The following is a 25,818-nucleotide window of genomic DNA, read 5'->3' as shown; positions in this document are numbered from 1 at the left end:
AACAGTATTCATCCAAATGTTGAAGGAAGCTAGGAGGGAGGACTTCCACCCCACCCAGGGAGACCAAATCACTGGCAAGCTGAGCCTGTGCTGGTCCTTACCTAGTTTTGGTTTGACAAATCCATTTGTTATCCCAAAGTCATCGGCAGCCACTGTCTCCCCATTCACTACTCTGAGGATGGTGAACTCGGCAGCCAGTGTGTGCATCACGAAGGGTAGGTCTCGCTCACGCACCTGAAGGTGACAACAGGATTATCTGGGGATGGCGTGCACCAGAAATGACAAAACACTGCAGTGGAGGGTACATACTTTCAGTGCACAGCAAAGTGGACACATGACCCCTGCGTGAGCCAGCAGATAGTTACCATCTAGGTGTATCTTAAGAGAAGCACACGTGGTGATATCACTGGGAGTATCAGTAGGATTAAGCACCAAAGTGCTTTTACGACTGTAAAAAGAACGTGGAGATTTCTAAGCAGGAGATGCTTCACCTCTTTTCCATCATTCCTTCAACAACTCAGCACTGCCTGTTCTTCAGTCTTGTTTCCTCAGGAAATAAGGCTATGCTTGTGTGCATGCACACACACGTGTGTGTGAGACAGAAAGACTGCCTGTCTGTACCCAAAACATGGAGCCTCTTGGCCATCACCAGCCAACCTGACAGCAGACACTGTGTTTCTCTAACCTTCAGAAAACCAATGTCTGAGTGATGGTGGGAAGTGCTACCAGTATCTCCATTGCAGGAGAGACTGTAGTGTGGGCTCAGCACTCTTATTAGACACCAGACAACCCATGACAACAAATGCTTCATCCCATAGCAAAAGCTCCTCCTGTCAGAGGGCCTAACTACAAGGGACAGAGCTCTGGGGAAAGCAGACTGGTACTTCTGCCACTCCACAGACAACTTGTTCCCAGAATTGCCCAACTGAACTTTCATCTGGTGGCAATAACTCTGCCTGGTTCCCTCATGTCCTCTTACCAGGATGAAGTCCGTCTGATAGGTGGAGAGCATAAACACTGAGATGTTTTGGTCAGCTAGAGGTGCTATGACTGACTTGGCAATTTTGGTCACTCCGATGGGCTGGGAGCTGGAGAAGCCACCTCCACCAGACACCACGTTGAGGGCAAGCCATGTTGCATCGGCCACGCTCAAGTGTTCCGAGGAAGGAAGCTCTGCAGAGATAGAAGCAGAGGACAGAGGTTTGTTTTAGAGGCAGAGAGAGCCAGGTCCACTATCTGCCAGTATGTGCTTAGCACAGACCTCAGCACAAGGAGTGAGATGAGCCCCCTTATCCAGCCAACCTCCTGGGCTTCCCATGCTGCTCCACAGGCTCATACTCTTTCATGTACTGATTGCATCAATTGCCATGGCAGGATTCATACAGATTGTCAAGGACAACACGGAGAACTGCAGGAGACTCAGCAATTCACTTGGCTACCAGTGACCAGCTCTGTTGACTTTCCCAAGTGGAAACAGGCTGTGGTTGTCCTGGTTACAAAAGGAGAGTGCCAGTGTGGGCGGTAACAAACTGTGTATTCTACTTCCCTCTACATCATTCCTGACAAACTGTTAATGGTGGGTCGTTTGCAGGAGCTGCCCAGCACACTCCTGCACACCTGACACCTCAGGTATCAGCTGGGTGTTAAATGAGATAAGGGAGAAGAGGCAAATCCTTGGAGACAGGGTAGTGTTTCTTCTTCACACCAATGACTCAGCTGTGGTAACTCCCCTCTGGGAAGCACCAGCACAGTCACACCCATCCTGAAGGGGGTCATCTCTGCTAATGGGCCTCAATGGGCACCACCAGAATAGGAGCTGTAACTTCCACCATCAAGAACTCTCAAAAATATCCTATGACTCACGGTAGGACATCATTCCATTGTGAAACTCCCTGCCGTGGGGGAGGTACTGAGCATTCCATACTGAGCGTATATAATCTTCAGGTTTGTGGGCTTGGGACACCAGCATCACCACCACTGAACGGATCCAGAGGACGGCCAGAACTTCCAAAGGACCACTGCTTTTGAATGCAAACATCACTTGACAGGACTGCAATCAGCACCCTGACCAACAGGGTGCCAGGTTGTACTCTGACTTTTTTGCAGTCTTCTGTGTATCATTGCATTTATTCTTATTCTTAATCTTTCTATTAAATTATAACTCCAACCTGAAATCGCTCTCAAGGTAATTCTATGGGGATTCTCCCACTGGTTTACTTTCAAAGCAGCACAGTGGTCTTTGATTTAAATCTCTATCATACAATTTCTCCAAACATTTTACTCAAGCTGTTCTGTCCTCTTTTGTTTCCATTTTCCCACTCTAATCTAAACCCAAATTTTGTACTCCTGGACTTGAGATGAGGTTGACAGAGTAGCCTGGGCACTATCACTAGTCTTTGAAGATGCAGAGCAGGCACACTATGCACCTGTGGGCTCCTGCCTCCATCTCTAAGGCATAAGAGCCACACAGCTCTGCAAGGGATGGATGGTATAACACATATACTAGGATTGCAAGGTAAGCACATACTAAGATAATGCAAATTACTTTGGAAATGGAAAATACTAAGAATAATCCCATTCCACTTGCTTCTAATCTGTTGTGGTTAAGTAGTTAAAAATCTGCAGCTAACCATTTAATGCAAATTATTAACTGTTTAAAAAACCCCTTAATCTATTTACAGCCCAGAAAACCAGATGCAGACTCTGGAATGAAGGCATACACTGCTCTAGGATTCTCTGGACTTCAGATTTTTGTTTGGCAAATTATAGAAACAAACAGGTCAGATCCAGATCCCAACTAACAAATGCATAATCCCAGCTAAATCTACTTGGTGTAAGGAACCTGATCTCGGATGCAGATCCAGCCAGCAAGGACACAGCAGACATCCTAGGAGAGGCCTATACACATAGCTCAGAGGTGAGATGCAGCCCAGGAGTCCGAAAGCATAAACCCCAGCATCACTGCTCTTGCAGTCAGCACTCTGGTACTGTAAGCAAGTGCTCACATGTCCCCATGTCCACACACTCTTGGCTCCTCCATGCAGTATCCTTTCTTTCTCCTTCAGCGAGACCTTTGGGAGTTGTTTCTGTATAGCCCCAGACACCGTGTAATGAATTCCTAACCTCACCCTCTCTGAATCCTCAGGCACCACTTCCCTGAGACACTGACAGCACTGAAAACCCAAAATGAACTGAATAACAAACACTATTCATTTTGCTCTCCTCAATAACCTCAATTGTGTGTGGCATGAAAACAACCCTGAGCAAACACACTGCAAACAGTGGGGATACTGAGGTTTCTGCTTCTGCATTTTAATGTTTAGCTTCGTAAGCCAATGTTTCTTTTTTAATAATCAGAGCTTACATGGAATGAAAACTAGACACCAGGGACAGGGGGTAAGTTTGTACATTAATCACCAGCATGTTATGTCAGAGAGACCGGTGCAAGTTGCTTGCAGCAAATTATTGCAAAAAAATACCATTTTCTCATCAGCCCTTTGCATCAGAAAAGCACCTCTAAACCCAAGCTTCCTGCATCACCTGCCATGGAGAAGCTAGAGCTCAAAACAACTGCTGCTGAGCTACACATGCTTCAGGGTCCTGTTCTCACCAACTGCTCCCACCTGCAGTGGGCACATCCCAGGTGTGCTCAATTCCACTGATGACTCACTAGTGGCAGTGAGATCAAAACTCATTTCCCTTTCTATAAACACAGTAGATGACATTCACGCCTTGTACAGGTGACAAGGACTGCAGTTCATTAAATATCAGTTCAAACACAAATTTGGGCCAGGGATGTGATGGAAGATGCAGTATTTCATGGTGGACAGAGGCATTATCCTGTTTCACTCCAACAGCAGCCGTGCTGGATGAGCTGCACCAAGAAGACCTCATCAAGCTCTCCTCAGGGGGAAGGCAGGCTGATTTGCTCATTGCACTTGTAATTACTCAGAACTGTTAATAAATGTTGGGTTTATGTGTTTAACAGGCCCTATGAAGTGTGACAAAGGCCACTGCATTCACTTAAGTAACCTGCTTCTTATGATTCAATTAACTTGGAAAAATATATAGGAAGTGATTGAAATACCAATTTTGGACACTGTTTCCACTAGGCAACCAGATGGAAAAGTACAGCCCAAATTTTAATGAAACAAACCCAGGCTGAAGGTTCAACAAATTCATCTAAATAATGTTCAATAAGCCACGTGGGATGGTGCTTTGCCAGGAAGCTGTTGAATGCTGTAAACCTAAAGAGAGCCAAAAACAGCAGTTGTAACATTAGCGCAGACTCAGCGAGGCAGAATAAGGTCATAAATAAAGAGCAAAATGAGGAATTGCCCATGTTTCAGTACCAACTCACCACTGACACCACTTTCCCCACAGGAGAACAGAGCTCCAGGCCCCCACAGCTTCAGCATTGTCACATGCCTTGTCCTCCCACCGGGCAGAAATTTCTCTGCTGGGCTCTCAAGATTCTCTTGCAACTCGTTTATCAGAGTGCAGTCACTCCCACTTCTGATCATGGGGGATATCTCAGCTCTGGCTGAGAAAGACTCCAAAATGTCAGAGATGTGGGCTCAGTTTACTATAATCAGGGTTTTCATTTTGACCTTTCATTGGGATGAAGCCCTAAGATTTTTCTGGTTTTGCTGTGTAAGGCTTTGCAGAGCTGGTAGCAGAAGGCACCAGCTGCCTGCAGGCTCTGTAACCATCATTTGCTGCCCAACATGACAACCACCACAGTCTGGAAAAGCAGGCTTCCAGACTCAAGCTGTCATTCCATCCATGGTCTCTGGCATCGAACACCACAGTCTCAACAAGATGTGATCATTGTGATAGTCCAGGATGATTTGCTCTGGCAATGCAATGCTGGGTACCAAGTGCTGGTGGGCTCCACAAACTGTGGGGCTGCTCTCCATTGGCACAGGTATCAAACTAATGCCAGTCCCTGTGCAAACCAAACCCAGCCAACATGTCAAATAACACTTAGGGTGTAAGTGATTATTCACAGCACAGGTGACTTCCAAGGTATGGAGTCTGTCCACAGCCTCACTGGCCCATTTGGCAGCCCCAGCTGAAGTAGAGCAGCCTCCCTAACACACGTCAGCCTGGGATGTGAGGTAGTGAGTATCATATCGGCCAGGATTGGCTCCTGAGCTCCAATAATCAATACCATTGCCAAGGAGGACAAACATTGGCTGAAACCCAAATACCATTGAATTGCTGCCGCTGTAAGTACTGTGAGCTCCTAAACTATCCTTGCTGGGATGATGATGACATTCCAGCTCAAGGGTCTTTGCAAGCAGCCAAGGAAGTCACAGAAAGCAGGGAAGGAAGATCTCCTGGTTTACAACCCTGACCAAAGAGTCAGTCTGACAGTACCAGTCTGCACAACATTAGGAAAACAACATTTTTTCTGTCTACATTTTCTACCCTGAAGACCCCTCAGTTTCAAACACCCTGCATAGCAGGAGGCACAGCACTGGGAGAGAGCCCCACCTCTCCAAAAGAACACTGGAAAATGTGCAAAATGCTCTGAGAAAGGGCAACAGCACCAGAACTTTTTCCCCCTTTCTGTACCTAGTTTAAATGGGTTCACATTTCTCATGAAAAGGTTATAGTTAAGGGGGAAATAACTGGAAAATGCACAGTTCCACAACAGAAATGCATTTCACCTAGCCACACTGATAGATGGATGAATCCTGTCCAATGAGCTGCTAACCAACTCCCTTCCTCCACAAAGACACCTTGTGAGCTGTTTTCCGTGGACTCTTCCAACTTTATAGCAATCAGATACCCACTTCAGGACACCTCTCAGCTTCCAAGTGAAACTGTAGATAAATGATGGATTTATCATAGTGCTTGGAGAGAAATGAAGACCCTCAGCTGGTTTGTTCCTTCGGTGTGGTATGTTAGATCATCTCCTAAGCACTTATCTTTACCCAGCACACAAATTTTTACATTATAGCAGAGTGCTCTGAGTGATGTGCTACTCCCCAGTTTGTTCTGGTGCTCTGAATGAACCAATTGCTCATTTGATTCATCATCATTATGAGGCTTACATTTGCACCCACAGTTAACTCTGAATATTAAAAAATAATGAAAATAAAAAATATTGTGGGTTTTCTGACCAGCCTTCTGGCTTTAGAAACCTTACACTGTTTTTATTTCAGCTTTTATAGTTTCCTTCTGCAAAAATGGCAGCTAGACTCTGGCTTGCATTTAAAAGATAGAGGAAGAGGCTCCTGCAATAACAGGACTCCAATGGTAAGCCATTAAAAATAAAAGTGCTGCCAACTGCAAAAGTCACAATAAATTGGGAGAGCTGTCACCCACTGCTGCCAAGTGGCAACACAGTTTATGTGTAATATGTGTATTTAATAGGATCTTCATGTTTATTAAAGGTTCTCTTCCCACTCCCCAGTCGAAGCTTTTCATTGCTCTGCAATTTTAAAATCCCATCTTAAAATGAAGTGAGGGATTATCCGAGGTTGTAAAGCCTGATCCAAAGCCTAGGCATCTTTCTGACTTCTCTGTCAGCCTCACCACACTGGAGGGCCTGGAGAGGCCACTGGGTGTGGCAGGTGGGAGCTGCTGGGTGAGTGTGCCATGCCCCAGCCATCAGCAGGGAGCTAAGATGCCCAGAGCCCACTGCCAACACCCAACTGGTGTAGTTTTCCTGACATCTGCATAAAACACACGTGTTTGACCTGGATATCTCTGCTCAGGAAACATTTTAGGAAACTTTTATTCTTGCAGGCACTGTGGAAACTGGCTACATGAGCTCAAAATCTTGAAGGGAGAGTGGGTGGAAGGTAACACCTGAATCTCGTTTCTTTTGAGAAATCAGGCAAAGTGAACATTCCTTTAATGTTGGGAAATTGAGTACTCTTGCTTCTCACTTCCAGAAAGCTGTGTGAAAGGGGTTAAAGCAGGATAAAGATATTTATTTATCAGTTTCAATAGTGTGCTAAAATCCAGAAAGAGCTCTAAAGTTGGTCCAATGGCCCAATGTCCAGCTCTGTGTGTTCTGGTCCTTGCTACTCTGTAAGCACAGAAGTTTTTCCTGCTGCATTCCTTGCTTTTACAGGCCATCTGGTGCAACCTTCCTGCAATGGGTAGGGATGTCTTCAACTAGAGCAGTTTGTTCCAAGTCCTGTCCAACCCAACTTTGAATGTGTCCAGGGACGGGGCATCCACCACCTCTCTGGGCAACCAGAGGTGCTGTGCCAGAGGCAGGAACAGAAGTCAGCCCTGCAAACGTGACTTGTGACATGAGGAGGGCAGTGCCTCCAGCACTGGTTATGCCTGCAGCGCCTTCGGGCTCAGGCTCACACATGGGAGCCAGCAGTGAGACATCCAGTGCATGGCAGGGATTTTTAAACCCCCACATGTCCATTAGATACCAAGTGCTATCAGCAAATATGACAGCAGGTTTCTCCAGGATCACAATGACAGGGACAGAAGACAAGGGAGTCCTCTAAGCCCTTTGCTGGAGGGAAAGACAAACACATTCATCCCACCTTTATTTTATAAAAATTAGTTGACTCAAACTTTAATTTCTGTGTCTTTTATTGTTCTTTGTGCATGTCAGATTTCCTCCTGATGCACCTGGGCATCTGCCTGGGCACCTCTGTAGGACTGGATCCACAGGCAGGGAACCTTGCCACCTCTAACTTTGTGCTTCTGTGCTTCTGACACTTTCTCCTAACAGAGCATGCAAAACTGAGAGGCTTTTTTTTATTCCAAATACCCTTAACAGGGAAGCTGTGAAACTTGTCATTTCCTATTTAGGTATTATCCTACTCACACAACTGTCAAAAGAACATTGTTAAGTTCATAAACTCACGCACTCTGTAGTGAGGAAGTAACAGCTTGACATTTTATATATATCTGGCCTCAATGTTTCTGTGCCTCAGTTTCCTACCCATAAAGTGGATACAAACCACCTATTTCTTCTAAATCTTGCTCTCAAGAACCAGCTGACCTGTTCAGCAGATGTTTATATATATCTCACAACTGAAGCATTTCACAGCTAACTCAAAGCAGCATAGAAAATTCCTGCACAAAGATTTGAATTTCTAAAAACAGGTTAGAATGGAAGGGACTGGGAAGTTTTGTTCTGGCCTCTTTGAGCATCTTTGCTTTGACTCTAAGGAAGGAAGTTGTTTGTGCTAGTGCTATTCCAGGGATAATTAGGTAGGTTTGAAAAGCAAAGGTCTCTTAATTTCCACTATCAAGAACATAAAAGTCAAACAGACAGACAGAGGAAAAGAAAGAAAATGAAAACAAGAAGTAAGCAAACAAGAACGCACTCTAGGGAAAAGCAAGCACCCTGAGTCTGTCAAAGTCCCACTCACTCCCTGAGCTCTGAGCAGCTGTCTCAGAGCATCCAGAACAGACCAGCTCTCCCCAGACCCACACCTCCTAGGAGCATTCCCAAAGCAACTTCAAGCAGTGCATCTTCCCTCACTTCTTGCATGACATTTATTTTGTACTAGTCCTTGTCTGCTGTTACAGATTTTCTTTCAATTTATGGAGTAATTAACACTAAAGGCTATTTATGGATTTACACTATAGGATGGGTGAATGTACTCAGTGCAATTTTCTCATGTTGTCCTGACAATTCAATTCAAGCTCTACCTGGTACAATAACCATTTTGAATTTTCAACTATTCATGTGAATAGGACATATTACACACACAGGGAATTACACATGTGGCTCTGGGTCCTATGTCCATTTAATGGAAACCACTGTTATTAGTCACACACAAGGGAGTCCTCTAAGCCCATTACTAGAGGGAAATGATAAACACATTAATCCCACCTTTATTTTATAAAAATTAGTAGACTCAAAAATCTGCTTCAAAGAGCACTTGAGGTCAATTGGGGCATTTTTTCAAGCCCTGTTCTCAAAGAGAGAGAAATGACTCCTAACACATCAAGGGATTTAATACTGGGTATTTACAGCCACCTCAGAAGCTACAGCAGACACTATATAATCTCAGCCATCTTCATTGAAGCTTCGCTGTCCATGTAAACAGTTTGCAGGGGCAAGTGAATATTCTGAAACAGATGGAAACGTTTTATGTAAAGTACCTACTTTTCCTCAACTATCCCATTCACTATGCCCCAGACCACAACTATTTCTGCAGGCACTATGATCCAGCAGCTCCCAAGCAAGGCCTTTATAAAAAAATTTAGGGAAGGGAGACTACACAGCTGTAAAGCTTCTCCACTGTTCTACATCTGCCCATGTATCTGCATGAGACAGGAAAGTCTGACAGGAAAGCACTGGAGGCGTCATGTTCAAAGATGGAGAAATCTGTATTTTTACCACTAATGGTACAATTACAAACACATCCCAGGCACAACATCCTTGGCCTGGGATAATGGAGGAGGACAGTATGGTGTTGCTGCCTGTTCCGAGCTTCCCTTCTCCCTCCCCAAGACAAGCCAGGACTTCCTCTGCCATGTGCTCCGAGCTCCTTTGTTCCAAGCACGGGCAAACCCAAATGTAACCCAAACTCTTTAGCAGTGTCTGTTGGCCGCTCACCCCGGGTCCGCCCCCAGCCCGCCCCTTTCCCCTCTCCGAATAAAAGAAGGGCCCAAGAGGGAGCCTGCCCTCTTTGGCTTTGCAATCCTTCTGCCAACATCTGTGTGTTCTGTTTCTGTTTCTGTTTGAAAGCTTCTAATTGCGGGAATTAGGCAAGCTGAAGACTGTATTTCTCCCTCTTTGCTTCTCCCACGGTATGGTGTTGGTTCTCTTTACCTATCTAGGAACACAGGCACCACTTTCTCAGTAGATGCTAAAGGGATCCTCACTTCTGCTGGCATGGACACGCAGCCTTCGGAGATTTTGAGGAATGAGATGAGGTAGATCCTGAGGTGTGGCACTGTCCTAGAAAGTTTAGTAGCTAGTCTGCTAAAAGCAGCAGAAGTGGGAATGTATTTATGTTAGTTCCAGAGCTGGCAAAGGAGCATGTGCTAATTAAATATTTTTTTTGCTCAGCATGTCCTCAACTGTATTTGTACAGAGCAGAGATGACGCCATGTGGCTGACTGATCTATTTACACGTCTGGAGTCCCCTGCTCATCCCCATCCCTGTTTCCCAGTTAAGGGTGCAGACAGGAATTTGGGCTAGTTCCAGCAATCCAAGATACCTGGCACACCACTGGGATTGGAAAAACCAGTGACTTTTACTTAATAGAAGCTGTTCAGGATCTCTCTACTGCACGAATACAGGCAAGCAGAAGAAACTGAAAAGCCCATTTCTGGAGAAGAGCTAAAATAAAGTGAATATTATTGTTGAAGCCTGTTGTGAATGCAAAAAGCAGCAAAAGCCAGATTAATACTCTCTACTGCTCTTGCTGACTGTAAGAAGCAGAGGCAAGAAATGTGCTGCATTCATAAATGCACAATTTCTGTGCAGCCCTTCTCTCTTTCTTCCAGACTTTTTTATACTCCTTGCCCAGCTGGCTTCTGGCTTTGATGTTTAAATAGAGCTGCAGGCTGTTTCACACGTGCCTTGTTTCTGCCAGACAGAGACAATCCATGTGCAGGAATGTTGGGGCAGTGGCAAGGGCTGCAAATGGATGCTGTGAGTCCATCACAGTGGTCTGGCCCCACAAGATATGGCTTACCTGTCTTGAGTGTCACTAGCTTGTGAGGTGACCTTGAGCATATCACATCCTCTCCCATAACTGTGCTTCCCCTTCACGTTAAATATTTGGTTGCCAAAGTCCTTCTCTCTTGCACTAAATAAGTATGTGAAATACTGGCATCACAGAGCATTGTGGCTCCTGGGTGTTACAGTAATAGCACCAAAATTAAGCTCAGGAGGTGTGATCTGGCCAGCTACCCTTGTGCACTTAAAGGAAGCAGCTCTGCTTTACTTGTGTGCTGGTATTTCCATTTCACACTGTTTTCCCTAAGCCTCCCGTGTCTGCAGCAGGGTGGCACCTCAGAACCATCCCCAGCAGTGCCTGGGACAGTGAGCTGAGGGGTGTCCACGCCTCTCCTATCCCTCTGAAGCGGGAAAACCAGCAATGGCTGCAGAAATCTGAGCCGTTGCTTTTTTTCCATTAGGCTCCAACCTAAACCCAAAACAAGTGACTCCTTGGTCTTCATCTGGACAGCAGCCAGATTAAAGAAAAGCCAGATATTCCCAAGGGGAAAAGAATGTGTTTGAAATGCAAGTTTCCCTTGCAGGAGAGAGATATTCAACCATATGAAACACAATGTATTTCCTTTAAAATCAGCATATATTCCTCCAAACCTCAGCTTCCCCACCTTCAAGCAAAGAATTAGCATCCCTGTGTTGACTCAACAAAGAGCTGAGTTCAACAACCACCAAGTGCTGCACTATTACAGGCAGAGGCCAGAAACACCACCAAGAGTCTCTGCCTGTCCTGCACTAACCACATACCCAAGCAGTGGCATGTTCTTCTGCACATTTACCAGACCTGCTGCAGCTGAAGCTGCTTCACCAGAGGCACCCAGTACAAATCTCTGAAGACCCACAAGAACTCAGGTGCCCTTTCCCTTTCCCTTTCCCTTTCCCTTTCCCTTTCCCTTTCCCTTTCCCTTTCCCTTTCCCTTTCCCTTTCCCTTTCCCTTTCCCTTTCCCTTTCCCTTTCCCTTTCCCTTTCCCTTCCTCAAGGATTTTGCTGCTATAATTTTTTCCTGGCCTTGTGGAAGCCTTCCAGACTCCCTGTGGTCCTTCACCTGGGACTGATATGAAGGTTGCAGCAAGCAGAAAAGTCAGGTGAAGCTGTGTCCTGGGTGGGTACACAAGACTGCTGTTCCTGGAAGTGCTGCTGCAGTCCTGTGTTCCACCACAGTGAGAGGCCTGTGTACATCCTAGGTCATGTCCAGAACCACGGGCAGACCTCAGGCAGGGAAATGAGTAAGAAATGCCGTTTTTAACATTCATTAACTTTACATGAAAACATCAAGATCTCCAAGTTTTGAAGCTGTTTTGCTTAAATGCCTGCCTGCCCTTGTTCCAGTTAAAGGATGTGGAGAAGAAGACTTCCCTCCTGGAGATGTTCTTGGATACACAACACTCACCACACCGAGTCAGACCAGAGGCAGTTCCAATAGTGTCCAATAACAGCTATCCATTACAGGTCCATTTCTGGGGTGTTCCCATCTTGCTCTGAGACTACAGAATGGATCCATAGCACCACTCAAATAATTACATCAGTTTAAAAGGGACTTTCAGGACAGTGCAGACATATTTGCACATCTGTGGACAAATCTGAGAGAAATCTGGGCTGGCTACCCAACCCATCACCACCACAAGACTTACTCCTTTTGTCATCTGAGCCCATCATCATAAAAAACCAGGACCCTTCCCAGCTGCCATCTGTGCAGGCCAGCTGAGCTCTGACATGTTCCCATCCCCTGACAGTGCCAAGCATACAGGTGACATGGGGTGATGCTGGGAAAAGGATTCACAGCAGCTCAGTTTCCAAATGGTGAGATGTCTTTCCACTTCCCTTTTCCTACTCTATCTGTGAATTTGTGGATGGACAGAGGGGATATTCAGTACTGTGACTGAACTGGGAAAATCTTTCCTTGGCTGGGAGGTGCCAAATTATTCCAGAGGTGTCATCAATCTGCCATTTCTGAAAAGCCAAGTATACAACTGTAAGGGCTGCACACACTAACTCAGGCAGATCCTCCTTTTCTACAGATGAAGTCCTTAAAGCAATGGCTGAGTTACTCCAGCCAGCACCCCTTCAAAGGCATGGTGTGAGAGATGTTAGTGGGAGTGAACCTTCCCCTCCTGCCAAAGCATCAGCTCTGTCAGACAGACAGGATCTACCAGCCAGCCTGGAAAGAGGCAAGGACTGCAAATAATGCCACTGACTCCCTCTCCCCTCCAACCCCTCTGCCTGGTTACATGCCACCTTAAAGCTGTCCCTTCTGACTCAGCCTGCAGCATTTCATCCAAAGGGGTCTGAGGCACAGGCAACTTATCTGACTCTGTGAACAGGCTGCTTTTCTGGAGGGAGATAGGAGCTATGTTTTTCAAAATCTGCTTGTAATTCAGGGGTAGACAACTGCTACATTTCTACTTACATGCACACACCACCTGCAGACAAGACTGCCTCCAGAAATGGGATTGCACTGCTCATCCCACCCCTGCCCCAAAGGGCTGCACGCAGGGTGCAGCCCTGCCAGCACTGGAGGGGGTGCTCCCTTTGGCCCTGTCCTGCTCTGCACCAGTGCTGCCACACCAGCCTTACCCTGGGCACGAAAAACAACCACTGATTTTATTTAAAAATATGAAAGCAAGTCTTCCAGGTAAACCAAACCAGTGCATACAAGCTGGAGAGAGAAATGAATGCAGATGAGTTTATTTTTTACCTCACCTCCTCCCACCAGCACAGGGAGTTGGTAACATTACATCATCACACACCCCCGCCCCTCGGATCAAACCCTGCAAAGACACAGCTTTTGCTGAGGCTGCTGGAAGCAAAGGCCATAGGAAAATTAACTCTCTGCTGTACAGGATGCACTTCCCAGTGGCCAGTAGTGACCCAGTGCTGGATTTTGTGGTCAGCTGTTTTGTGATCAGGGATGTCTGAATCCTCAGAGATGTGAAACCCCAGCAACCTCTGCCTCCAAGTATTTATCTAGCAGAACAAGGATTTTTATAACTGGACAAAGAGTCTGAGTTGCTCCCTGTCTGTCCCAAATGCAGGACTAAAGATGGGCAATAAAGCCACCTGATACACCTCAAGGACTAGGCTAACAGTTTTGATAGAGGGACACAAAATGACGGAGCAGGATTATCAATTTCCACCCACAGACTTCAATTACACAGAATTGGGTACTGCTAGTGTCAATTTTCCTGAAGCCCCACGTGGCCTTACAGAGCAGCCACTGGCTGAGCCAGAGGCACAGGCATCTTGTGGAGAGCAACACAAAAGCTTTTCTTTGCAGGAAATTAAAAAAACAAGGAAACAAACATCAGCACTTGCACAAGCCCCAGACTGGCTCAGATGGAAAATTACCTTGAGACTGTTTGTGTTCCAGATCAATGGATCAGCCGCAGTGCAGGGCAATTAGCACTTTGAAATTATTCAGCAAGCTGAGGGGTGGGAATTTTAAGGGAGATGGTGAGGGAAGGGTGAGAACAAGTAGGAATAACAATAAATCTTTCTGGATAGAAAAGTCAATGCCTGGCGCTGGCTGAGCCCAAGATACAGTGTGAATGTGGCTGTTGGATACTTTTGCAACCAGGCAAATGGGGGACAGAGGGAGGTGGAGGGGCTGAGACTGCATCCTGGGAATGGGTATATGGCCTGAACATGGAAAGCAGAGCACACATTTATTTTCAGCAGGTATCTCCCTAGTTATACTATCGGCCTATTTTCTGCTGTACCCAGCACTCCAAGCAAGGCAAAAATACTCTGTAAACCGATCCTCCCTGTGTGAGGTGGGAGGGCACAAGGTGCAAACTGGCCACTCAACACTTCAGGCAGGCATCAGCTTGGTTAGGGCTGCGTCCAGGTCTGTGACCAGGCTCAGGACCAGCTCCCTTCAGAGGAGTGAGCATCCTCACAGGGGCTGGGTGGCTGTCTCCACCCATGGTCTTCAGCAGCACGCACACCTTTGTCATTTGGGATGTTATGAAGATACTGGTCTGATTATTCCTATCAGGAACAGGAAGATCTCATTATTTCCTATGTGCTGACAGCACTCACATACATGCAGCATGCTTTACTGTTGCTCTCAGAGAAGGAGGGAGGGAGGGAAGCAGGGATGACGGGGGCTGGCTCCAGTGTAACCTCCTTCACAGTCCTTCTTTACACAAATCACATCTCCAAACATCCAGGAGAAATGAGACATTGCTCAGATGGGCCTTGTTCCCCAACCACAGGAGCAAACAGGAATGCCCTTCTCTTCCCATGACCTGGAGAAGCACGTGTGGCTTTTGCTATGGGACATGGGGACTTTCTCCACTGCTCCTGAACGTGAACCCGTAAAACAGTCAGACATCAGAGACACAGCTAGGATTAAAGCAACTACATGAGAAAACCCTGCTCCTTTCCAACAGGTCTCCATGTTTCTATTATTAATCCGGGAAGAAAAGAAAACCATCTTTACCCAAACAGTTTCCTATTATTCTATATTCTATTTTCTATTATTATTATTATGTCTGCATCTAATCTGAGGCCAAGGCAAGCTACTGCAAAACTCTTTGAGGCACTGATGCTCTTAACACTTTGAAATCATGCTAATCTGATGAGGCACTGAGAGAATTATGCAAGCAAACAAACCTGGAGCCGATAAGGAGCATCAGAGATAGAGCACACCAGGTATTTAGTGCTGGGAGCTGGGGAAGGCAGGAGCAATGCCCAGCACAGCTCCCCACAGCCCAGTGCCAGAGCTGTGGCAAGGCCTGCAGAGTGGCCAGCATGGGGAGGGAAGGGAAGGCAGCTTGCCCCAGCCACCAAGCACTGCAGCCCATGACAAGGAACATTACACAGCAGGATGTAAGCGCTGCTGCTCACAGCTAGAATCTGAGCATTAACATTTCATCACAGCACTTCCTTCGTCAGGATACAGAGAGATGGAGGTGGAGCACAGGCTAGAAACCACGGATAAAACCAACCAGGATAGAAGGGTTAGCTGCAAATGCAGCAAACGGGACACAGATGGGTTTCTTCTTGCCTCTGCAGAGTTGGATGAGGCTTGGGAAAACCTGAGTCCTCTCTGCATTGCCTATGGATAACACTGGTGTTCCCAAGACAGCCAGGCTTTTGGGTAATCCACTGCTAAGTGCCATCGAAACAGCAGCATTAGCAGTAATTAAAAATGAGGTGCTTTTAACACCAGGCAGTGTACTTTGGAGGCAGCCAGTTCACCCAAACAGGATTACGATAGCTCAGGATCTTACATCTTTATTTCCACCCTGGGATAAGTGCAAACAGCCTTGGAAGAAACAGGCACAAAATCCACTTATGTCAAGATGGTTCTGAAACGAAAATGTATTTTCCCCCCGTTTCTCCAGAACAGTCAAGATAAATACAAATATGGAAAGGGACTGACACTGGAAAGCAAACAGCATTTAGTCACTCACACAGACCTTGAACAAGCACTTTACTGCGTAAGTGAAAATAGCCTGTGAAAGCAGTTTTGTTCAGGGGAAGGAGAGTGGTAAAGAAATCCCTGATGGCTTATTTGTGGGAAATTAGAGCTAAAACCAAAATGTAGGAGGGAAACCAGAATGATCTATAGTGGGAAACCTCCAGATGGAAGAAGCAGCTGGGTTGTGGTGGTCTACTAGCACACAAACGTGTAATGTAGCTGTGTGCGTCACCAGACATGCTCTTCTAGAGAACACGTAAGCACACAGCTATGCACTCTCCTCCTGACCAGCCCCATTTTCAGGGAGCAGCAGGCTTATCAGACAGACAGTTTGTCTTCAGGCCACACATGTGAGTTGGCATCAGAAGCATTTGTCCCCTTTTTGACCCCAGCAAATTGGTTTATTCTGCTTACGCATTTTTGATCTGTAACCCACAACAGGTTTTTGGCACTGTTGCTGGAAGGTCAGGGAAGGACCACAGAAGAGGAAGTCCCAGGCACAGAGCCCTCACAGAGCATAATCCATCAGCTGCCTCCACCAGGAATTTGCTATGTTTTGAATTCAAAGAATCTCTTTCAAAAACAAAAAAAAACCACTCTGGCATTCATGCCAAGATGGCAAGCTGGTGGAACAGCACAGGGAGGATCCTATGTTCAGACAAGGCAGCCAGGCTTACAGAGATGCTCAGCTACAAGAGCTGTGAGGAGCTCTTGTGAGAGAAGATGGGGAGAGGGATGGGATGGGATGGGATGGGATGGGATGGGATGGGATGGGATGGGATGGGATGGGATGGGATGGGATGGGATGGGATGGGATGGGATGGGATGGGATGGGATGGGGTGAGATGGAAAAGGCAGATTCATGCATGAAGAGAAACACCCTCTGAGAAGGGGCTCTGCTCCTGCCTGGCACTAAGCACACTGCTGGGCAGCCTGTTTATCAGCACTCCTGCCTGGGGCAGGACAAAGTGCCTATAGAGCTGATGGGGAGCTAAGAACAATTCCCTGCATTTCCTTCTCCCTCCAAGAACTGTAACAGACATTTCAAAACGTAGACCCTTCATCCATGAGGTGCTGGTGAACTGATGATTTCTGGCACAGTTTTGTTGAAGGATTCAGTAGGAGAGTCCAGGACATGTACCAGAAGACAGGAGATTCAGCCAGAAGGACAACTTTGGTCCTGAGCTGCTACAAAACAAGTCAGGTGATATTGAGGAAGAAGAGACAACTACATGAGAAAGAGCTACAAATATCAACAGTATAGGGAAAAACACACCAGATGATGCTACCAAATGCACATTCTCTTCAAGAGCTCCCAGGCAAACTCATGTATACATGTTGGATGTCCAAGAAGATGCTGTGGAAGGAAGTGGAGGAGAGCTATGGGGATGGGTTTTCAAACAATAGAAGAACACCCAACTGGAAGAGATGGCACTTAAGAGTTTCCAGCAGTGCTATTTCTAAAGACTTAATTCCCAAATGTCTGAAGAAGATGAATACAGGGGCCAGGAGTGTCCCCTTGCACAAGGCAAGCATATATTTAAAGAAGCAATAGCAGAGAAGAGATGGGCTGGATATCCCCCACTGGAGACAAACCACAGCATTCTGTTTTTCAGCACTCAGGTTTCAAAAAATCTCCCAAACATGACAGTTCATGACTACTCATCTCACTAGGCAGTACCAAGGGATTTTATCCTTACAATTACTTCATCACAGGATCAGCTCTCCTGCAGTTTCACACCCCATGGTGAAGGACTGCCTTTCCTGGGAAGGGGTAATCCCCACAGGATTAGAGCATTTCAGAGAGTAGGCACACACCTCCCAGTCTTCTCAAAGCACACTATTTATTGAACACACACAAGTGACAATACAAGAAATAAGTATGATGGTGATTTTCCCTGGACAGACAACAGCATCTCCCCTCTAGAGGCCCACCTCCAGGCTGTGCTGGATATAAACAACCATGTACTCCTCTGGCTGTCATGGGTGCAACATCACCCACTCACATTCTGGCACGTGAATAAACTTCCCTGCAGTTTGTGTTTCTCAGTAACCCTGCAGTAGTAGTCATGGTGACAAAACTGGGGTCCTTGGCAACACACCAATGATGCTGCAAATCTACGATGACTAATCCTAAAAGCCTAATTTACAGAAGTCATTTAAATGCTTAAAGATATGCAGGTCACTGCAGGGGGCGATTTAATGGCTATGGCATATTTAGTGGTGAAACAGTTGTACAGGAGGAACAGCCAGGACATCTTCTCTCCATAAAATCAAGTGGATTTTTAATGCAAGATGTAGACTAAAGATGTTTAAAGGAAAGCACAATTAAAACATAGGCATAATAACAAACCCAGCTGATTTCCAGTCAGAGACCTGGTCAGAGATTCCAGATGAAACACTGTTTTAAGTAATAATCCCACACAACAATATCACTGATACAGTACTGCCTGGTTTATTTGTGCCTATTCAGAATGTAATGAATGCTTTCTTCAATACATCTTGCCCATAAGCATATAACCATGATGCAGCAGAGCCAACTCCCCAGATTGCTCCCATTAAAAGCACACTGAGGACCTTCAGTGCAATGGTTTCCAGCTTTTCAAGGAGAGCCAATGGTCCAGTTCATTTCCCACAGGGGAGCATGTGCAGGACAGTGAATCTTGCTACCTATTCAAGGTTTCAGACCTCCAGCTTTTTCCTGGCACTAAAAAATTTAAGGTCATGTCTTCAGTTAATATGCTGCTGATGTCACCAAGGGAAGTGCATCAAAGTGAGTGTATTGCTCTAACTGTGCTTGGCTGGACCAGCAAGGCAGCAGTAAATCCACTGCCTCTTTTTACGAAAGCTTTTACATTTTTCCTCTCCACCTGTCTGCCACCTGTGATCCAACACACAGGAAAATGGAGAGTGGTTTCTACTCACATACACCTCACCAAAAAGCCTTTGTATAGGCTCTCTCTCTGTCTTCATACAAATAAAAGAATAAACACTCTACACCATATCTTACCCCAGAGAACGCAAATCATGCTGGCCTCAGTCTGTAGAGTCCTAAATCTGTATCCCAGAGTGCTAAACAATTATCCCTCACCTAATTTGCTGTGGTTTTGAGTAAGCATCCACATCACTCAACAACTGCCAGAGACAAGCATCGACACACAACCAGGTTAAAACATCTGATCACACATGATATGATTTCTGTGTCCTGATCCACTGCTTTAACCCAGTACCCCCTGCCCTTCCTGCATAGGCATCTTCCAGCAGAAAGGCTTCCTTCATGTGACCAGGAGCTAGGACATGAAGCACATTCATGTGGCAGAATGTAGGCTGCTTCAGTTAAAAGCAAGCAGACAAAAATACTTAAATCTTAAGTATCTTAGTAAAATCTTAGTTCTGCTTATGAGGATTTCCCCCTTATTAACACTTGACACAACATAATTGCCCTTGTCATTGTAGCTGAATTGTAGCCAATGCACGCACAAAGCACCATTGGTTCATGTTTCATGTCATTAGTTTGTCAACATTTCTGTTCCTGCAGAAAAATCAAGTTTAAATAGGAGTTACCTGCACTCCCACTTCATTCTGTTCCTGTAATAAAGCAATAGCAACAACAATAACTATGATAGGTACTAATGACTTCTGCAGTTTAAAGAACGTGTCACTTGATGTACATAATGCTTGTGTGGATGTAATCATGAGATGCTTCTCATGTAAATTAATGCAAAACAAATAATCTGTAAGTCTTGAAGACAGACTAAACCTTTGCTGTTCTGAAAAACAAAACCCCTTGCTGATCCCATTTGGGGATTGAACAGTGATTCTGGAGGGTGTGGACAGTTGTTCTTTCCTGTTATGCCTGCAATGGAGCCATTAGTCTCCTTGACCATTGTTCATTACCAGGATGCATCTACTATAGTAACAAATCTGAATGTAGATTTATGCCATTGATACTAGCATCACAGTCTTAGTGCTTAGGTACAGAACAGTACCATGACTTATCAATAATGAGGAAAAGAAATGGCAATGCTCGACATCAATTACAGCACAAGATGGGAGTCTAAACCCTGCTTTCTGAATCCCTCTGTGTGAAGTTGCTTCAACCACAGCTCAGCTTCACCTCTGGTGATAACACGTCTACTACCCTCCCCCAGTACTACCATGAGCCTTTAATTAAACCACTCACACACTTCTGTGATACATTGTGTTATTTACAATGCTGTAAGGCTCTGTGCAGACTGAAATCCTGGATAAAAAGACTTTTTTTGCTCATGAATTTTTCAGCCAGGAGTATTTAGGCTTCTGTTGCTGAAATCAAGAAACCTTGCATGGTCCTCATTAGCGGTGCCGCTCACTGCTGCTGTCTGGGTCACCTCCCTGCTGCTCCTCCTTGGGTCACTTTCAGTAGCCTGTCATGTTCCCTTGTATCAAGGAGACCACAGCTGTGTAGGGCACCATAGCTGGTGTCTACTTCCCTCCCCAGAGAGGCTGCCACTGCCCTCAAGCCCTAGCCAAGGCACTTCCATTGCACAGCACTGGTCAGCCCGGGCTGCCCACTCTACCTCTGGGAATGGTACTCCAGGTTCTGCACTGCCACAGCGACGTCGTGCTACAGAGAGGAAGGGCAAACCATGGTCTGCATCACACCTGGGCCGGGTATGGGCATCTTGGGGTGCCCATTTCTGCAACTGTAGCTGGAGTGAGCATTTGGGCATGATGGCAGGTCCTGCTGGCAGTCCAAGGGAAGGCTTAAGGATGGAAAAGGCAAGGTACTTTTAGCTGCAGCTCAGCTACAGGAGAACAACTTCCTGTAAAACACTACCTATGAAGTTGTCGAGTTTTCAATGGCTGCTGCAAAATCTAATCCCTGCTACACTTTATGCTCGGCTTCTCCTGAAACCCAGTATCTGCCATGGCCATTTAAAACTCAGCTGAACAAAGCATTAGGAGACAGGCTGTGTGGACTGATGGCATGGTCAGTGGGGTGTGCAGAGAGGTGACCTAAAGAGGGATTTACCATTTCTAAAACTCCAGTTAGAAGAAAAAAAACGAGAGCGGACAAGAAGAAGAATAAAAGAACAGGTTGCTGTGCTACCTGGGGGACTTGCAAGCTCTTCTCAACATCTGCAGAAGGGGTTGAATCCAGAACGAGAAACCCTGGGATGATGCTAGTTAAATGCTTCAATGGATTGGAAGTTATCTTCCAGTATATTTTTAGTTGGCACCAACAGACATTACATAATGGCTATTATATAACAGCATTACAGCAACAAATACTGTCTTTTGCTCTTTTTGTTTGGTATTTTTTTCTTTCTTTCTCTCACTCTCTTTTTCTTCAAGACCTTCTCCTCAGTGGAGGATTGATCAGTAACTGCACTTTCCATCAAATGAGGCAGGCAAATCCTTAAGATAAAAAACAAATGGAGTAAAAATATTGCTACTAAGCCTGTGAGCACTTCTCTCTTGCCCAACCTCAAACAGAATTAACTATTCCCAGAATAGAAATTCCACTAAGGCTTCTCTGAAATTTAAAGGGACACGCTGTGATTCTCTGCAGACACTAAATTTCTCAATATTATTTTTTTCTCTATCTCACAGTGATAGTTCAGAAGACAAAAATAAGAGGGTGGGGGAGAATAAGAGGGTGGAATAAGAGATGCTGAGGAAAAACTGAAAGGTTTTTTTATCTGCTGGTAAGATCATTGCTTGTTGGTGCTCCTTCAAAATCTTCTCTGGCATATTTTTATCTTTTCTTCTTATCAGCCATACTGGCAGAGCAACAAAGACTTTTGCTTCCAAACTATGTGCTACACGAAAGAGAGAAGAAAGTTTCCAGAAGCCAGAAATATTTCCTTTCCTACATTTCCTATCTCTGAACCTAAAGAGAGCCAAAAAAGGCACACTGCCTCTGAATGCAGAAATAAAATCAGTTCAGTGGCACACCATAAGCTCCCATATCACGTCACCCTGCCAGCTCAGGCAAAGGCCCTGTGTACTTCTGTAATCCCAGCACAGAGCCTCCCTGACAAACACAGCACTCCCAGGACTTCTGCCTTTCTCATTCTGGCCCTCTAAAACAAATGACCTGATTCCAGGAAGAGCAAGAGACATAATCTGACAAATAATCTCTTCTTTGCTAGCAAGCTGCTCCCTTCTGTTGTTTCTCTCTTCCACCTCCCTAAACCTGGAAATGCCATTCATTCTCTCCATGGTTTATAAATAAACCAAACCCTGGACTACCTAGATGGGAAGGCAGTGTGCTGTGCACTTCACTGGTGTCACACACAGGAACAAAAACAACCCTGGGAGAGTGGAGAACGAAAACAAACAAATGCAGCTGCTTGGAGAGCACTGTGTCAGCTCAGAGAGAGACTTCTTGGCTCTAAATGCTATTGCAGCAACAGCAGACCCCACTGCTGATAGTGGCGCTCTGAAGGTAGCGATTGCAGCCCAGTGTGGAAGCATAGCCTGGCAGGGCTGCTCCTGTGAACATGAGCAAAAGCCCAAGAAAGCAGGACAAAGAGGAAGCAGAAGAGATGAAAATGAATTAGCTGGCATGACAGTGTTAGGTCTGGACTAAAGTAGTGCAGTTAGGGGACAAGAAACAGCATACAAAAACTTACCAAATGTACTAAGTTTTATTATTACATGGGGAATACGGCCTTGTTTTGTGGACTTCTGCCATCTAGCTATTATGATGTTCAACAATTAACTTCAGAAAGAGGAAATTTGCTGGAAAAGCTGGTTTGAGAAGTTGTTTTGAGCTGTGAAGACATGAATGCATGAGACTTCCTCTGCAAGTAGTCTGTGCTAACCACGAAGAATACAGTCCATTTGCCATTCAGGACTGAAAACACTAAGAGAAACAAGTGTCAAAAGCAGTAGGTTTACTTGCATTTGTCATAGATTTCTCCTCAATACAAACCACTAAGGGATTTTACAATAACCGACCACTTGTAGCACTGGAAAATAGCAAATGCACATTTAACTGAGACAAAGGTTCATGGTTCTCAGGAGAAAGATTCCTCGTTCATTTCAAAGCTCCTCCCTGCTGAGCCTCCAGCCCCAGGTGCTTGGGATAAAGGCCCTTGATACGGCTGCAGTGGTGTTGCTGCTGTTGAGTGCCCTTCTCAAGATCAAAGCTCTCCAGGCAAACAGCACAACTGCTAAATCCCTTGTTAATGACCCCTGCGGCATGGCTGCACTTAGATGGCGCTTCCTCATGCACGTATGCAAAGCAGGGGGAAAAGGCATCCTCAGGAATCCACAGCTGAACAGATGGAGGGGCACTGTTTATCCAACACCACTGCAGTTGCTGCTGCAGCACTTGTGCCGGAGTCGCAGCAAACAGCCTGTCCCCAAACAGCGCAGCCACAATGGGAGCGCGCCTGGGGGTTTTCCTGCCTGGGGGAAAGAAAAGGATGTTTAATTTAAAAGGAAGGGAGCAGCATACAGACTGTGTGAACTTGTAAAAATCAAGTTTCACTCTGACATACTCAAATTTTGGCCAAGGGAAACCAGCTGGACTCTACAAGGTCATCTCAGTGGACCCAAACATGCATTCCCATTCCCACCCAGCCTCTCTGCACATACCTTTGCGACAGCCTGATATACCAAACCTCTCTCCTGGGAGAGCAGCAGGGTTATCCCTCATAGCCTTGCGGCATAATGCACTGAGGTTCAGTTCCATGGTGTTTCTGAGCTCTTTGGTTTCTTACTTTTAAGAGACTTCCAGGGAAGTGCATACAACAGGACTGTGAAGAATCCTACTAACCAGCTGCATGTCCAAGCACGAGCCTCTGCAAACATGCTGCTGCTGCTGTGCAAAAAAAAAAAAAAGCCAACTCCACTGTAAAGATTGTTCCACTGGATTTAAGATGGAATTAAAACATATTTAACTTTATAAGTAACATGTATTAAATTTAAGAATAAAATAAAAAGTTTCAGATCAGCAAAATATGAACCATTAATCAAACAGACACTCTGAAGACTTCACTTTGAAATCTCTAGTGATTAGCTATGGGCACTCATCCAAGGAGGCCTGTGAGCTCTGTTTCACTGACATGTATTTTTAAACAACCTTCAGCAAAGAGGAGCTCCATTTGGGGCACAGAATACCAGCTTTGGGGGCTGGGACCAGTGTCTGCCACAGATCATCTTGCAAAGCATCTCACTGGATCCCAGTTCTCCATCCAGAAGATGGAAACAATATGCCCTGCTCCTAATTCCTGCACAGCTTTTACAACTGAATCTGCAGGGAATAACCACCTGTTCCTACACTCACATAGTGCACTGCTGTCACTGTTTGGTGATGAGAGCTGTGTACATCTGTAATATATACCATGCAGACAAAAAAAACACAGTTGAAAGATCTTCTGATAAAATACAGCCAGTCTGTGGCAGGACCAGTTAGCCCTATCATTCCCAATTGTATTTAATGCATTATCTTAAATCACCCAGCAATACAGAGCCTGCAGCCTCTTTAATAGCATATTGATTACATGTTTTGCACAGTCCATGATGCAAACTGCTAGAAGCATCTCTCAGACTGCATTAACATCACCTGCAACTCCAGGTATGCTGAAATTTGCGTGGGCTAGGTAAGGAGAGGTGACATTCCATCAACCTAGTGGTCCCTGCCTACTTGTGCTGAGCACAACATGTATTAACTTCTCTGTTTGCAAATTGCCCAGAATGCTCCAGAGACAAGAGTTTACACTGGTAACAAACACAGAATTAAGCTGACAGTTTTAAAAGATTAGTAAAATGTTGCTTTCCATTCAAATTGGGGGAATAAATGATTATAAGAAAATAACTTCTCCCACAGAACGTTTACTCTATCCTGGAATGCATCAAGAGATATCTGCATTACTGCAAATCTTCATCAACAGAAATGCAAATGTTTAGAAAGAGGGAGAAACAGAGGAACAAGATGATCTGTTCCTTCCAACCCAAACCACTCTATAATGGAAAATAACACCAGTTAAAAGGTTTTTCAGATGGGTCTGTATGAAAGAAAATGGGCAAGCAGTGCTCATCTAAACTCTGCCAAAGAAGTAACCACTTAAAAAGTGCAAAAGCCCTGCAACATGGGAGCCAGGACAGGGGCCCTGGGGGAGTAGGCTGCCCAGTGCTGGCCCCAGTGGGAGCCCAGCCAGCCAACTGCTGCTCGGCTGGGAGCAGGCAGCAAACTCACTCTTCTGTTCTGTCAGAGCCACCACTTCCCTCCCTGACAGTGCCAGTGGGGCTTCAACCCCACAGTCACTTCTGCAGCTTCTTGAAATCCTCAAGCAGAACAAGGCACAGCCCAGAGAATGGCTGGAAGGGCCTATTCTTGAGCCAGAAGCACCACTATGGCTTGGCTTCTACCTGCCCACGCTGCAGGACATACCAGCTGGAGAAAGGAAAACCCTGCAGAGGAAGGTGAAGTGCTAATTTTAAGAAACAAAAGAGCAGGCAGAAAAGCAGCCATCGAGATGTTCAGCGTGCCTCATCAGTTGAGAGTGGGTTGATATAACATGCAGTTTGGTTTTAAATGTTTGCACGACATAAGTTTTTAATCTAAGATTTTACTGATCACTTGCACTAAATGGAGCAGAAACAGCTGGACTCCAAAGGGCCCTGCACTTGTTTCCAAGAGGTGTTTCTTGCCCCCATGAGTTTACACTTCCATCTAATCCAGAGATACCATGGATATAAGCAAAAATGCATTC

General features: G+C 45.6%; 1 protein-coding gene across 5 annotated transcripts in view; it reads right to left on the bottom strand.

Annotated features, from left to right (window-relative positions):
• CASTOR2 (cytosolic arginine sensor for mTORC1 subunit 2) overlaps nucleotides 1-25,818 on the bottom strand; it is a 142,725-nt gene that overhangs the window by 20,935 nt on the left and 95,972 nt on the right. For 2 of the 5 annotated variants that reach the window (XM_069033727.1, XM_069033729.1), the window contains exons 3-5: nucleotides 23,880-23,924; nucleotides 980-1,173; nucleotides 102-234 (exon numbers count right to left, since the gene is read on the bottom strand). In XM_069033727.1, coding sequence (XP_068889828.1) covers nucleotides 102-234; nucleotides 980-1,173; nucleotides 23,880-23,924 — 372 coding nt within the window. The remainder of the gene's footprint in view (nucleotides 1-101; nucleotides 235-979; nucleotides 1,174-23,879; nucleotides 23,925-25,818) is intronic. The other 3 variants (XM_069033730.1, XM_069033731.1, XM_069033728.1) reach the window with 2 other exon arrangements.

The sequence above is a fragment of the Aphelocoma coerulescens genome, chromosome 19 (assembly GCF_041296385.1).
Source record: "Aphelocoma coerulescens isolate FSJ_1873_10779 chromosome 19, UR_Acoe_1.0, whole genome shotgun sequence".
NCBI classification, from domain to species: Eukaryota; Metazoa; Chordata; class Aves; order Passeriformes; family Corvidae; genus Aphelocoma; species Aphelocoma coerulescens.
Note: the sequence above shows the minus strand (reverse complement) of the source record. Positions and strands in the feature narration are given on the sequence as shown.